The 12,346-nt window shown below is 37.2% G+C and overlaps 1 protein-coding gene across 1 annotated transcript; it reads right to left on the bottom strand.

Annotated features, from left to right (window-relative positions):
• Positions 1 to 2,003: 2,003 nt before the first annotated feature.
• On the bottom strand, positions 2,004 to 7,744 carry cfap144 (cilia and flagella associated protein 144). The gene is made up of 4 exons (XM_051707321.1): positions 7,553 to 7,744; positions 7,416 to 7,475; positions 6,528 to 6,631; positions 2,004 to 2,232 (listed from the first exon to the last, which is right to left on the bottom strand). The coding sequence occupies exons 1-4, from the start codon at positions 7,680 to 7,682 to the stop codon at positions 2,119 to 2,121; spliced, it is 408 nt and encodes a 135-aa protein (XP_051563281.1). The 5' UTR covers positions 7,683 to 7,744; the 3' UTR covers positions 2,004 to 2,118.
• Positions 7,745 to 12,346: the final 4,602 nt, after the last annotated feature.

Raw genomic sequence — 12,346 nt, 5'->3', positions numbered from 1 at the left:
GAAGAAGTTTGGAACCACCAGGACTCTTCCTAGAGCCAAAACTGAGCGATCGGGGGAGAAGGGCCTTAGTCAGGGAGGTGACCAAGAACCCGATGGTCACTCTGACAGAGCTCCAGCATTTCTCTGTGGAGAGACGAGAACCTTCCAGAAGAACAACCATCTCTGCAGCACTCCACCAATCAGGCCTGTATGGTAAAGTGGCCAGACGGAAGCCACTCCTCAGTAAAAGGCACATGACAGCCCGCCTGGAGTTTGCCAAAAGGCACCTGAAGGACTCTCAGTCCATGAGAAACAAAGATTGAACTCTCTGGCCTGAATGGCAAGCGTCATGTCTGGAGGAAACCAGGCACCGCTCATCACCTGGCCAATACCATCCCTACAGTGAAGCATGGTGGTGACAGCATCATGCTGTGGGGATGTTTTTCAGGATCAAGGGAAAGATGAATGCAGCAATGTACTGAGACATCCTTGAAGAAAACCTGCACCAGAGCGCTCTGGACCTCAGACTGAGGCGATGGTTCATCTTCCAACAGGACAACAACCCTAAGCACACAGCCAAGATAACAAAGGAGTGGCTACGGGACAACTCTGTGAATGTCCTTGAATGGCCCAGCCAGAGCCCAGTCTTGAACACGATTGAACATCTCTGGAGAGATCTGAAAATGGCTGTGCACCGACGCTCCCCATCCAACCTGATGGAGCTTGAGAGGTCCTGCAAAGAAGAATGGGAGAATCTGCCCAAAAATAGGTGTGCCAAGCTTGTAGCATCATACTCAAAAAGACTTGAGGCTGTAATTGGTGCCAAAGGTGCTTCAACAAAGTATTGAGCAAAGGCTGTGAATACTTATGTACATGTGATTTTTTTTGTTTTGTTTTTTATTTTATTTTTATAAATTTGCAAATATTTCAAACAACCTTTCACGTTGTCATTATGGGGTATTGTTTGTAGAATTTTGAGGAAAATAATTAATTTAATCAATTTTGGAATAAGGCTGTAACAACAAAATGTGGAAAAAGTGAAGCGCTGTGAATACTTTCCGGATGCACTGTACATAGTGATTAATGGTGCTCTTTTGACCCATTTTTACATATCTCCAGATACACAATTGAAACTCTAAACACCCTGGCTGTGTCTCTAAACTTTGTGAACTGCCTATCTAGACTGCTAAACTGCTGTTTAGGTAGGCAGATCACTAGATTTAAAGACACCTAATATTCTAGGTTTAATACAATCTAAATCTTAAGCTTAAGCTTAATCGACAGCATTTGTGGCATAATGTTGATTACCACAAAAAATAATTTAGACTTGTCTGTCTTCTTCTTTAAAAAAGGCAATGGGAAGTGAATAGGGCCAATTTTTGGAGGGTTTAAAGGCACATTGTAAAGCTTATAATTTTAGAACACATTACATTAACTTTTGATCAACAAAATTTCGTAGATCAATTTTTTCAGTTAGAGCAGTAGAATATTGGAATTCCCTCCCGAGAAATATTAGAGTGTAGTACTTTAAAAATGTTTAAATTAGGTGTTAAAAATGTGCTGAAAGTCATGTGATCATTAGATTGAGCTGGTATGATTTGTGTATATTGATGTGATTGTGGATTGAATTATGTTGTATATGTTGTTTATGTATGTGGCATTTTTTAGAATGTTTAATTTTGTGTAGGGTAATTATACTTATTGTTATTAATATTATTATTATTTTTAATGCTAAAAAAGGTTAGTAAGTGATTTTATCACACCTATTGGTTACATCTTGTGGCTATACTTTTTAACGTTTACAGATTGGCCCCATTCACTCCCATTTTAAGTGCCTCACTGTAACCCAGATTTTTGCTTTTTTTTTTTTTAAAGAAAAGGAGGGGTAAGTCAAAAAAATTTTGGGTGGTAATTGATATTAGCCTATGCCACAAATGCTGTCAATTGAGCTTAACTTGTATTGAACGCGGAATATTACTTTAATGTAGTAATACACATTTCTCTGAAACAAAATTACTTGCACATTAAGTATGTTTATTTCCGACAACAAAGAATGGCCACTTGAAAATGTCCACATATCCTATCCAGCATTTGACAGCATTAATGTTATATGGCATCAGGAAAATACAACCCAAACTGTTATCCAAGATTTTTTGTCTGCTCCATCATGCGCCAGGCAGCGTCCATGTATTTCGTGATTTCAGAGTTCTGCCGTGGAAAGTTTAGTCGTCTGTCGCTGCGATCTGAGACAAGCTGAAATATTGCAGAAAAGAGCTGATTAGGAGGATGGTTATGGAAGGCAGGTTAAATTATTGATATTCTTCTCTTACAAAAATGTACAATGGTAACCATAGTTACTAAGGTAAATTGTTGTTACAGCGTACTAGAAATATACTGTGCAGATGAAGGTTAAAGTTAAGATGAGTTTGGAATGGCATACTACCCATACTACTCCTACTACTTCTGCCATGTATGTCTATGGCAGAAATAGTAAGAGTAGTATGGTAGTATGCCATTCCGAACTCGGAACTCAGTATTCTGGGATCCTATAGATGCGAATCGGGAAGCAATCCACTACTAGGGAAATCTGAATGCAAAATAAAACGTATTACAAAAAACTGTCAGGTTTAGCAACAAAAACTGACCAATTTTGCCCAAATAAACATTTCAAATGTACTTGTATTAATTTTTGGTTTAACTGATATTAAAAATATAATAAATAAAAAACGAAATGTTATATTAGGATAGACAGTGTACAGATGTAACACTTCCTGTTTTCAACAATTAGTGTGTGACGACAAGGAGTGCATTTGTTACAACTGTTCTCATGCCGGGTACTGTTGTAACACCACCCAGGGACAGTTGTAACACTCATTAGTAATGTGCTAAATAAAGCATTAGGCCAACAGTTTAAAAGCGTAAAGCTGAAGTATGTAATTTCTGCGACACTAGCCCCACCGAATGGAATTGCAAAAATAAACAATGTTTTCAAAACAGCTTTCTAAATATGCTCCTTGTCTGCTGTTGTTCAAACAGTCAGATAGTCCCGCCCCCAACTCACACCATTGGTTGAGTAACGTTGTTGGGGCGAGTCTAAGTAGGTCTTTCAAAACAAACGCATACATTTTTTATAGTGCCACAGAGACAGAGTGTTTACAGTTTTCGAAAAAATCTATGAATGGCTTACTTCTAGTAGTATCTGCATATTAAGCTGGTATAGGAGAAAGTATTTTAACACTGAAAAAGTTCTTCAGCTTTCTTCAGTTAACTGACACATTTTATACTCTGATTGTTTTCAAAGTGCATATGTATCAGTTCTAACACATTAGCAGGAACTCCTCTCTTTTAGCTGTCCTAACGCTGATACGAGGCATCCTATTACATGCACACACATGCAAACAAACACAAATATACATTTAAAAATATAAAATATGTCTCTCTATTTGTCTCGCTTATTTGACTGAATAAAGCTTTCTAGCTGAATAAAACCCAAAGAAACTCTATAAGGAGCATTTGCTACCATGTTTCTTATGCAGCAGGTACAGTTGTTACAGTGTTACATCCAGTAAAAAGAGCCTGTTTGGCCCACTCCTTGGGGAGCCTGGGTCATTTATCGACACCTGTCAGGCCCGCAGTAATTTTTATGGTTCCTTTTGGTTGAATGTTGCGGGCCCCTTCTCACCCCAGGCCCTAGGGTGGCTGCCCACAATTCCCTCCCAGTAGTTACGCTCCTGGTTACATCTGTCCCCGCTGACCACCTTGCATGTTTACCTGATTTTCTCAGCAACAATGCATCCTAGCATGCCCCAAAATACATTAATTTTAAGTAGACAAATCAATAATTACAACAAGCAAAGATTGCTGTCATGGTCAGACAGGAATAATGATTTATTCACCATGAAAGAGGAGTAAGAAAATGTAAAACCTACCCCTCAAAACAGATTTGCTCTAATACTTTTGATATAATGTGGACTACGTCCTTCACATTTCGCACACAGAGAGATGATGATAATGCAAATGTGAACACTGATAAGTATGAACTTGCATGAGAAGGGAAATACTGTACACTGATGAGCGAAAACATTATGACCACTCACAAGTGAAGCAAATAACACTGATCATCTCCTAACAAAGCCACATGTCAAGGTCTGGGTAGATTAGATGGTAAGTGAACAATCAGTTCTCGTAGTCAACATGTTGAATGCAGGAGAAATGGGCAGGAGTTAAGACCTGAGCATCTCTGAAACAGCAAGGCTTGTGGGGTGCTCCCGGTCAGCAGTGGTGAGTACCTACTGACAGCGGTCAGAGGAGGGACAAATCGGTGACAGGGTGTTGGGCACACAAGGCTTATCGATGCGCGAGGGCAATGAAGGCTATCCCCTCTGGTCCGAACCCACAGAAGGTCTACTGTGGCACAAGTCGCTTTAATGATGGTTAAAGGAGGAATGTGTCACAACACACAGTGCATAGCACCCTGCTGCGTAGCTGCAGACCGGTCAGAGTGCCCATGATGACCCCTGTCCACCGTCCTAAGCGCCTACAATGGGCACACGAGCATCGGAACTGGACCTTGGAGCAGTGGAAGAAGGTCGACTGATCCAATGAGTCCTGTTTTCTTTTACATCACATGGACAGCCGTGTACATGTGCGCCATTTACCTGGGGAAGTGATGACACCAGGATGCACTGTGGGAAGTTGACAAGCCGGTGGAGGGAGTGTGATGCTCTGGTTAATGTTCTGCTGGGAAACCCTGGGTCCGGCCATTCATGTGGACGTCAGTTTCACACGTGCCACCTACCTAAACATCATTGCAGACCAGGTACATCCCTTCATTGCAATTATATTCCCTGATGGCACTGGCCTCTTTCATTAGGACAATGCACCCTGCCACTCTACACACATTGTTCGGGAATAGTTTGAAGAACAAAATGAAGAGTTCAAGGTGTTATCCTGACCTCTAAATTCCCCAGATCTCAATATGATTAAGCATCTGTGGGATGTGCTGGACCAACAAGTCAGGTCCATAGCCCCTCCACCTTATAACTTACAGGATTTGAAGGATCTGCTGCTAATGTCTTGGTGCCAGATACCATAGGACACCTTCAGGGGTCTTGTAGAATTAGGGTGACCAGATTCCTTCTTGTGGAAAACGGGACAGCCCCCTCCCAGCAAAAATGAAATTGACATTTCCTTACCAAGGCGCAGATCATTGCGAAGTAGAGGGTGCATCCGCAACTGTTGTCACCTTGTACTTTTCGCTGGCAGCAATTTTTCTCAGTGTGCGCTTGACTTTCAAGACCTTATCGTAAAATGCAGAGCAGTCCAGTCCAAAATTAAGATGTATTGCCTTCATGATCATAATCAAGATTTATCCGGTGTCCATACTGCATTCATTAATGAGAACACATGCTCCACAGGTGCAGATGTCCCAGGCAAGCATAAAAGAAACTCCACGACCTTGGCTAAGACTCCGAAGTTGATGGTCTGTCCATCTCTCAGACATGGCCGTCTTGTTCATGTTCCACTCAGTGATGGGACGAGCGACAATGTTTTTCGCGCAAGCCCACTCATCAAAGAATGTGGTTTCGTCAATCAAACTGAGAGCAGGCATTCTGGAGTAGAAGTGTTCGAGACTGCTATGAATGTCTTTCCACTCTGGGATGTCTCTCAGTAGGGCCCACTCAAGATTTTTTGTGTTCTCCAATGAGCAGCTCCAATTTTCGAGGTAATCCACCGATGCGGAATAAAAGTTTCTTACTGCACAAAAGAAATCATCCGCTCGCATGTCACCAGCTTCAACCAGGGCATCCAACTGCTTTTTAATGTCAGAGGGTATGAGTGATTCCTCCAGCCTGGCCTGCAAGACTTTTCTCAGGTCATGAATATGCAAAGCTATGGCCATGCACAACAGAATGATAAGCAAAAAGTCCTTCACTTGCGTGCACCTTGTCAGATTCGGAACTTTGCTTCACAAAAAAATCGCTAACACTTGGTGTGGCACACTTACTTTTAGCAGCATCCACATGCTTTTTTGTATGAACATGCTGCGCAATGTCGGTGCGGCCTCCATGGGTGATGGAAAAGCGAGCTCCACAAGTCTCACACCTCACTTTACTAGGCTCTGTCTGTGACTCCTTTTTTAGAAATGTAAACTCTTTTTGAAGATCCTCATTAAATGTACATGCACGCTTCCTTGACATTTTTCCAGCCACAATTTAATCTATGTGCTCTTTCGAACTGACTCTTCAATCAGTTCACTAACTGGACATGTATTGATAGGGGATTGTTATTGGATAGTTTAATCCAATCATGTTCTTCAAATAATACAGTGTGATTTTATTGGTTTTACAAGCTGTATCCTTGGCTAACTTTGATTAGAATACTCACGTGACAGAGAAAGCCGCATAGGCGGGAATATGGGACAAACCACAATTATAATATTTTGGCTCATCAGTTTACATACAGAGTTACAACTGTAGCCTACTCTGTCTACCCTTAATGTAAAAATCTCTTATACTACATTAAGGTGGGGTGGAACTAAAGTTTACCAGAGGACTGGATAACCAGCCTATCTCTTGTGCTTCAGTTTGAGGGTGGGTGTACTTCTTTGTTGGCTCCAGACGGGCACCATGAATGATCCTGAGAAAAGCAGCTGTGTAAAAATATTTTGTCAATAAAATTACAATGTTATACAATTGTGTGGCTGTAGGCCCATTACAGTAGGTACAGGGAACTTACTAGTTACAAGTAAACTGAACTAATCTGTGATTAAAGAATTTTTGTTTTTATTTAATTATTTACATTGAGTTTAAACATGTCTTATAGGGCCTACATTACTCTAGGTTAGCCATATGGCACATTGGATTCTTCTCAGAACTTCTTAGTGCACATAATTCTGCACTTTTGTAAAGTACAATTGAGCAGACTTACTTAAATTTAACAGGCTCCAAGTGCACCAGAAGTAACACTAATTACCCTAATGGTGACTTCACACAAATCACAACTATCAGTCAGCTACAACAACACAACAACACTTGTCATAAGAATTAAAACTATATTAATTTTTAATAACAATTATTATATTTCTCTATAAGTTCCCATGTCTTGACCAAACATTTATAGTTAATTAAAGTGCTTATGGGTATCCCACACAGCTGCAATTTTGTACTTGATAATTTTACGTTAGTTGTAAGTTGTAAGATTTTCTTTTTTTGTGTGTGATAATTATTAGTATTTACAGTGTATACAGTTATTGGTAGCCTACTACTAACTTTAACATCACTGTCATGAAAAGAACTGAAACTAAATGATAAAAAAGAATTTGAAATTTTGAGGTATGGATTTATAGTTTTATGATTTTGTAGTTTTAAGGTAGTAACAATAATTGGTCCTGTGATATTTGGTACAATTTTGTCAAACAGATGGTAAATACTTACGGTCCTCCTTTTCTTTTCCATATGTGATGTTGGTCATGGGCTTATCTGTCAGAATGTGCACTGAAAACAAAGAGGCTTTTTTCACATTTAGTCAAAGACGTATATAAATATATGTAAAAGCGAAACTGAGCACTCACGTTTCTTAAAGGGGTTGATGTTAAACTCTGTGTAAAGCTTCTGGTGTCTCAGCTCCTTCATTATTGTCTCCACGTGAATAGCATTTTGGTGAACTATGTCCACGGGATCTTTTTCTTTAGATTTTTCCATATTTAAGAATGTATTGTTTATTATTAATGACTAATATTTGCTTTTTATGATGCTCGCCGAATCACGTCTTGCAATGGCTACAACTTTAGTGTTCTGTAGTGTCATGTTGCTAAGCAACAGAAAATACAAAAGTACAAGTGATACGTAATTTCTCCACGCGAGGGCGCACAAAGCTTAATAATTAGCTTGTGCCATAAGTTTGTCTTGCTGTGTTTTGTGTCCTCATGTACATAGCTATTATGTTATTTCAGAAACCATCGAACAAACACGGTGGTACATCACCTGCTTGTGCAAAATAAATGTTTTTAAAAATATAAGATATGCAGATTTTCTTTGATATGGAAAATGTTGTATTGCATTTTTTTTTTTTTTTTTATCGATTTGGTAGTATAGTAAATGGTAATAATATATATATATATATATATATATATATATATATATATATATATATATATATATATATATATATATATATAATTTATTTATTTATTTATTTTTTTTTTTACTTTAAATAGGCCATTCAAAAATGCAAGTTTTTCCCCTGAATGTTTCAGCATATTTTAACTGACTCTCACAAAGTAACTTTTCCACCAAATCCAATATGGGTTTCATTTTGACATACCTTTTCATGTGAAGTAATATAATTACAGTTTTTCTCAATCAATTTCACACATTTCTCCAAACTCAGGTCACTGCTCTCAAAACAATTAACACAGCCATCTGAAAACTTTGTAATTGCCCTAAACAGATTGCACATATTTCTTGATTTTCGTCATTTTCTCGAAACACTACACAAAAATTTCTCAGATCCAAGATTCATGCTTTCAAAACAGTTAACACAGACAACTAAATTAAAGTCATATTCTCAAATGCACATGTCAGGTTGTAAAATCCCTTCATATTAATATCGGCTGTGTTAATAATGCACACGCCAAAGAAAATGCAATTTACTAAATTTTTCACACAACCATCATAACTTAGCAATCTAAAAAGGGTCAAATATCAAAATTCAGAGCAAGCAAACAATGAGGAAGATGAAGAAGAGGAAGAACAAGATGAAGAGGTTAAAACTGAGAAGAGGTAGAGTGGGTAAAGTAAGAGGAAATAGGAGGACGAACTGATGAGTAAAGGGAAGGTTTTCTCAACTCTGTCAGGGGTGAGCATTGAAAGAGTTGAGGAAAGACCAAATGGAGATGGTGTAATGATGGTGAGCAGAGAGAAAGAGGACATGAGCGTGAAAAAGTAAAGAAGACACAGAAGAGGCTCAAATGAACTGAGAGTCCCTCTAATTGATCGTGTTATGAATCACGGTCTCTCTGAGACACACAAAGAGTTCAGTCAAATGTGAGCAGATCTACAGTGACTTCAATCTCAACAAAAAAAGAAGAGGGAGGAATGGCATTGATTTGCATGCCACAATCAATGTCCACAGTTACCATTTGTGATTACAGTGCTGTCTTAGCTTCATACAATCTACTGTATTTTTTATTTACAGTATTTATATTCCACAGTAAACGTCCTTACCCTCTTTCTAGAGGTAGAGCAGGAACAACTAAAATTTAGATACATTTTATGAAAACAGGTGGAAAAAGGTCTTTATTTTGGATTTTTATGATAAATGTGTTATTTCAGAGGTAGAGTTGTGTGTCTATAGCTGAACATGTTATGAATTTAATAGAGAACACATCTATAGTTTTGATGTATTTCGTTTTAATAAACGCATTATCAGAAAAGAATACATTGCTTCATTATACAGTGAAATTTAATTGTTATGCAAATTTGAGTGTCTGTTTCTACAGCAGTGTGAATTGTTTTGAGAGCACTGATTATAGTTTGGAGAAATTTATAAAGTTGATTGAGAAAAACTGTAAACATTAAATGTTTAATTTGCTTCTGTTCTCATTCATTTTTAGACACCATACATATGCTCTTTATAGTTATATTATAAAATGTGTTATTTGTTGTGGTTTAAGAACCTATGCAATATTCCTCAGGTAGTTTTTTTTTTAATGTATTCATGATATTCTTTATGAAACAATTTACAAATATGTCAAATTACTCTCAAGAAACATGTCCATAGTGCCTGGATTTTTTTTATGGTACTACTGGATAATCATGATAAATTATTAATTAAAGGAATGTTCCGGGTTCAATACAAGTAAAGCTCAATGGACAGCATTTGTGGCATATTATGCTGATTACCACAAAAAATTATTTTTACTCGTCCCTTTAAAGTCTGGGTTTCACTGAGGCACTTACAATGGAAGTGAATGGGGGCCAATTTTTTTACATTAAAATACTTTTTCAAAAGTGTAGCCACAAGACATAAACAATATGTGTGTAAACATGATTTAAGTGTGAGCCAATTTTACAACTTCATTACCATGATGATGTATGGTTAACAAACCCTAAAACGACTGTAAAAATGACGATTTCAACAACTTTGCAGCTCAAATAATACATGAGTTTTAACAGGAAAATTAATGAAAGTGCTTATATAAAATTATAAGCATCACATTTCTGCTGTTAAACCCTCCAGAAATTGTCCCCATTCACATCCATTATAAGTGCCTCACTGTAACCTTGATTTTTGCTTTTTTTTAAAGAAAAGGAGGGACAAGTTGAAATACATTTTTGTGGTAATCAACATTATGCCACAAATGCTGTGGACTGAGCTTAACTTGTATTGAACCCGGAACATTCCTTTAAAATCTGGCATTTTAGCTATCAGTTTCAGGTTGCTTTGTGTATTTAAACTTTAAACTTACACAATATTAAGTGTTAAGCAATTTAAAGTATTTTCAGTTGTTTCATAAATATTTGAATATTATTCACAAGTTTTATCAAATTTCTCTATATTTGCCCTGGCCCTTGTCCAAACTACATAAAACTGTGGACTTATTAGCACTTAATTCTTTGATATTGTGTCTGTTTGAGGATAACAGTTCATTTGTACAGTATATTTCAGTGAAAAATGTTCTTTTATTATTATTTCTAAACAGGAATTTAAAAAAAAACATTTTTTAAATTTTTTTTATGGGGCTGCATTTTCATGTAAGCTATTTCCTATCATGCATTAGGCACCATATGTTTCATTTAAAAAAAAAAATTTTTATTTTATTATGCAGTGTTTAAAGACACACAAAGGATTAGTTCTATGGAAGTTTAAGGCCGTGAGAAAGTTTGTAGTGCATCTAACAAGGAGTTTCTGCTATGTCTGTGATGAGCAGTCATCCATAACCACAATCTGTGCAGAAATACAAACACACACTCGCTCAAGACCTATTGTCTACACGCACACCACGATAATTCTCTATCTTACACACAAAGGGACAATGTGAATGTGTACGAGTGTGTTTGTTTATGTGTGAGCAAGTGTATATTGAGGTTCAGATAAATGCACTTACTACCATCATTCTCTGTCGGCCACCGTCAGCTAAAATGATGCTCTTTTCTTTCAGTCACATAAGCAGAGAAGGCGGCTGCAAAATCCTTATCTAGTAGATAAACCACAGGAGCACATACACCAGTGATGACAGTGATTGTACTGAATATACTTGGCATCATTGAGACCCAATGGAGACGCCACCTGTTCATGGGAAACTCTTTGAAAAATCAGATTGGCTGTGCTCGATCCGAGTTTCGACAGCATATTCTCTGTTTATAGGGATATTTAAAGGATTCAGGGTGCCATAAATGAAACACTGTACTCAAAGCATTGGAGTATAGCTCTGAAAAGTTCTGGTCTATTCTTAATGTCAATGTTTAGTCTTTGAATTATAGTTGGGTGTTTCCGGTAGGCTAGATTTACAGAGATAAGGACACAGTATAGACAGAAAGCATTGGCAGTTTTGAATTCATCAAGAGTTTGTTCCCAATTGGCCTGCTAGCCATTATAGCATGAATAACATCTGATCTAATCAGACAGCATTTCTTTTGGTCAATTTCTCCAAAGCATTCATTCCCAAGTCATTTCCCAACAAAGAAATCCCAAGATTTGTATCAATGTATAGGTGTGTGAAAGCAACAAGTCTCCATGGAAATAGAAGTTGTCATTTTTATATCAATATACCCTGTATAATTCTCTTTCTTACTAGCAAGTATCATATTTAGCCTCTACTAAGATGCATCTGAAGTAATAGTTAGCTCAACAAACTGTTAAGGGTGTGTAAAAATCACTTAAAAAGCTTTAATTAAATTGTTCCTAAAGGTTCTTAAAGGTTCACCCCAAAAGTGAAAATACTCTCATACTCTCATGATGTTTGGACTTCACATCCTTTTTTCTATTTTAGATTTTTATCAGATTGCCATTGTCAGGGTTGGGGAGTAACGAAATACATGTAACGGGATTACATATTTCAAATACAAAATATAAGTAACTGTATTCCACTACAGTTACAGTTTAAATAATTGGTAATTAGAATACAGTTACATTCAAAAAGTATTTTGATTACTGAAGAGATTACTTTGCATTTTATTGTCATTTGTTTCATTTAATATTTAGTCCTTTCAGATGGAAAACATTTATACATATAAATGATGCGATCCAAAGTGCATTTGAACAGCGGTGAAACACTTTCTTATGATGTGTTACATTCATACGAGCAGACAGAGAAGCAAGTTTGAAGTAAGTTTGGAGCAGAAGAAATAGAAATAAACCTTGT

Source organism: Myxocyprinus asiaticus, chromosome 9 (assembly GCF_019703515.2).
Source record: "Myxocyprinus asiaticus isolate MX2 ecotype Aquarium Trade chromosome 9, UBuf_Myxa_2, whole genome shotgun sequence".
Taxonomy (NCBI): domain Eukaryota; kingdom Metazoa; phylum Chordata; class Actinopteri; order Cypriniformes; family Catostomidae; genus Myxocyprinus; species Myxocyprinus asiaticus.
The sequence above is the reverse complement of the archived record's forward strand: the minus strand, read 5'-3'. Positions and strand labels throughout refer to the sequence as shown.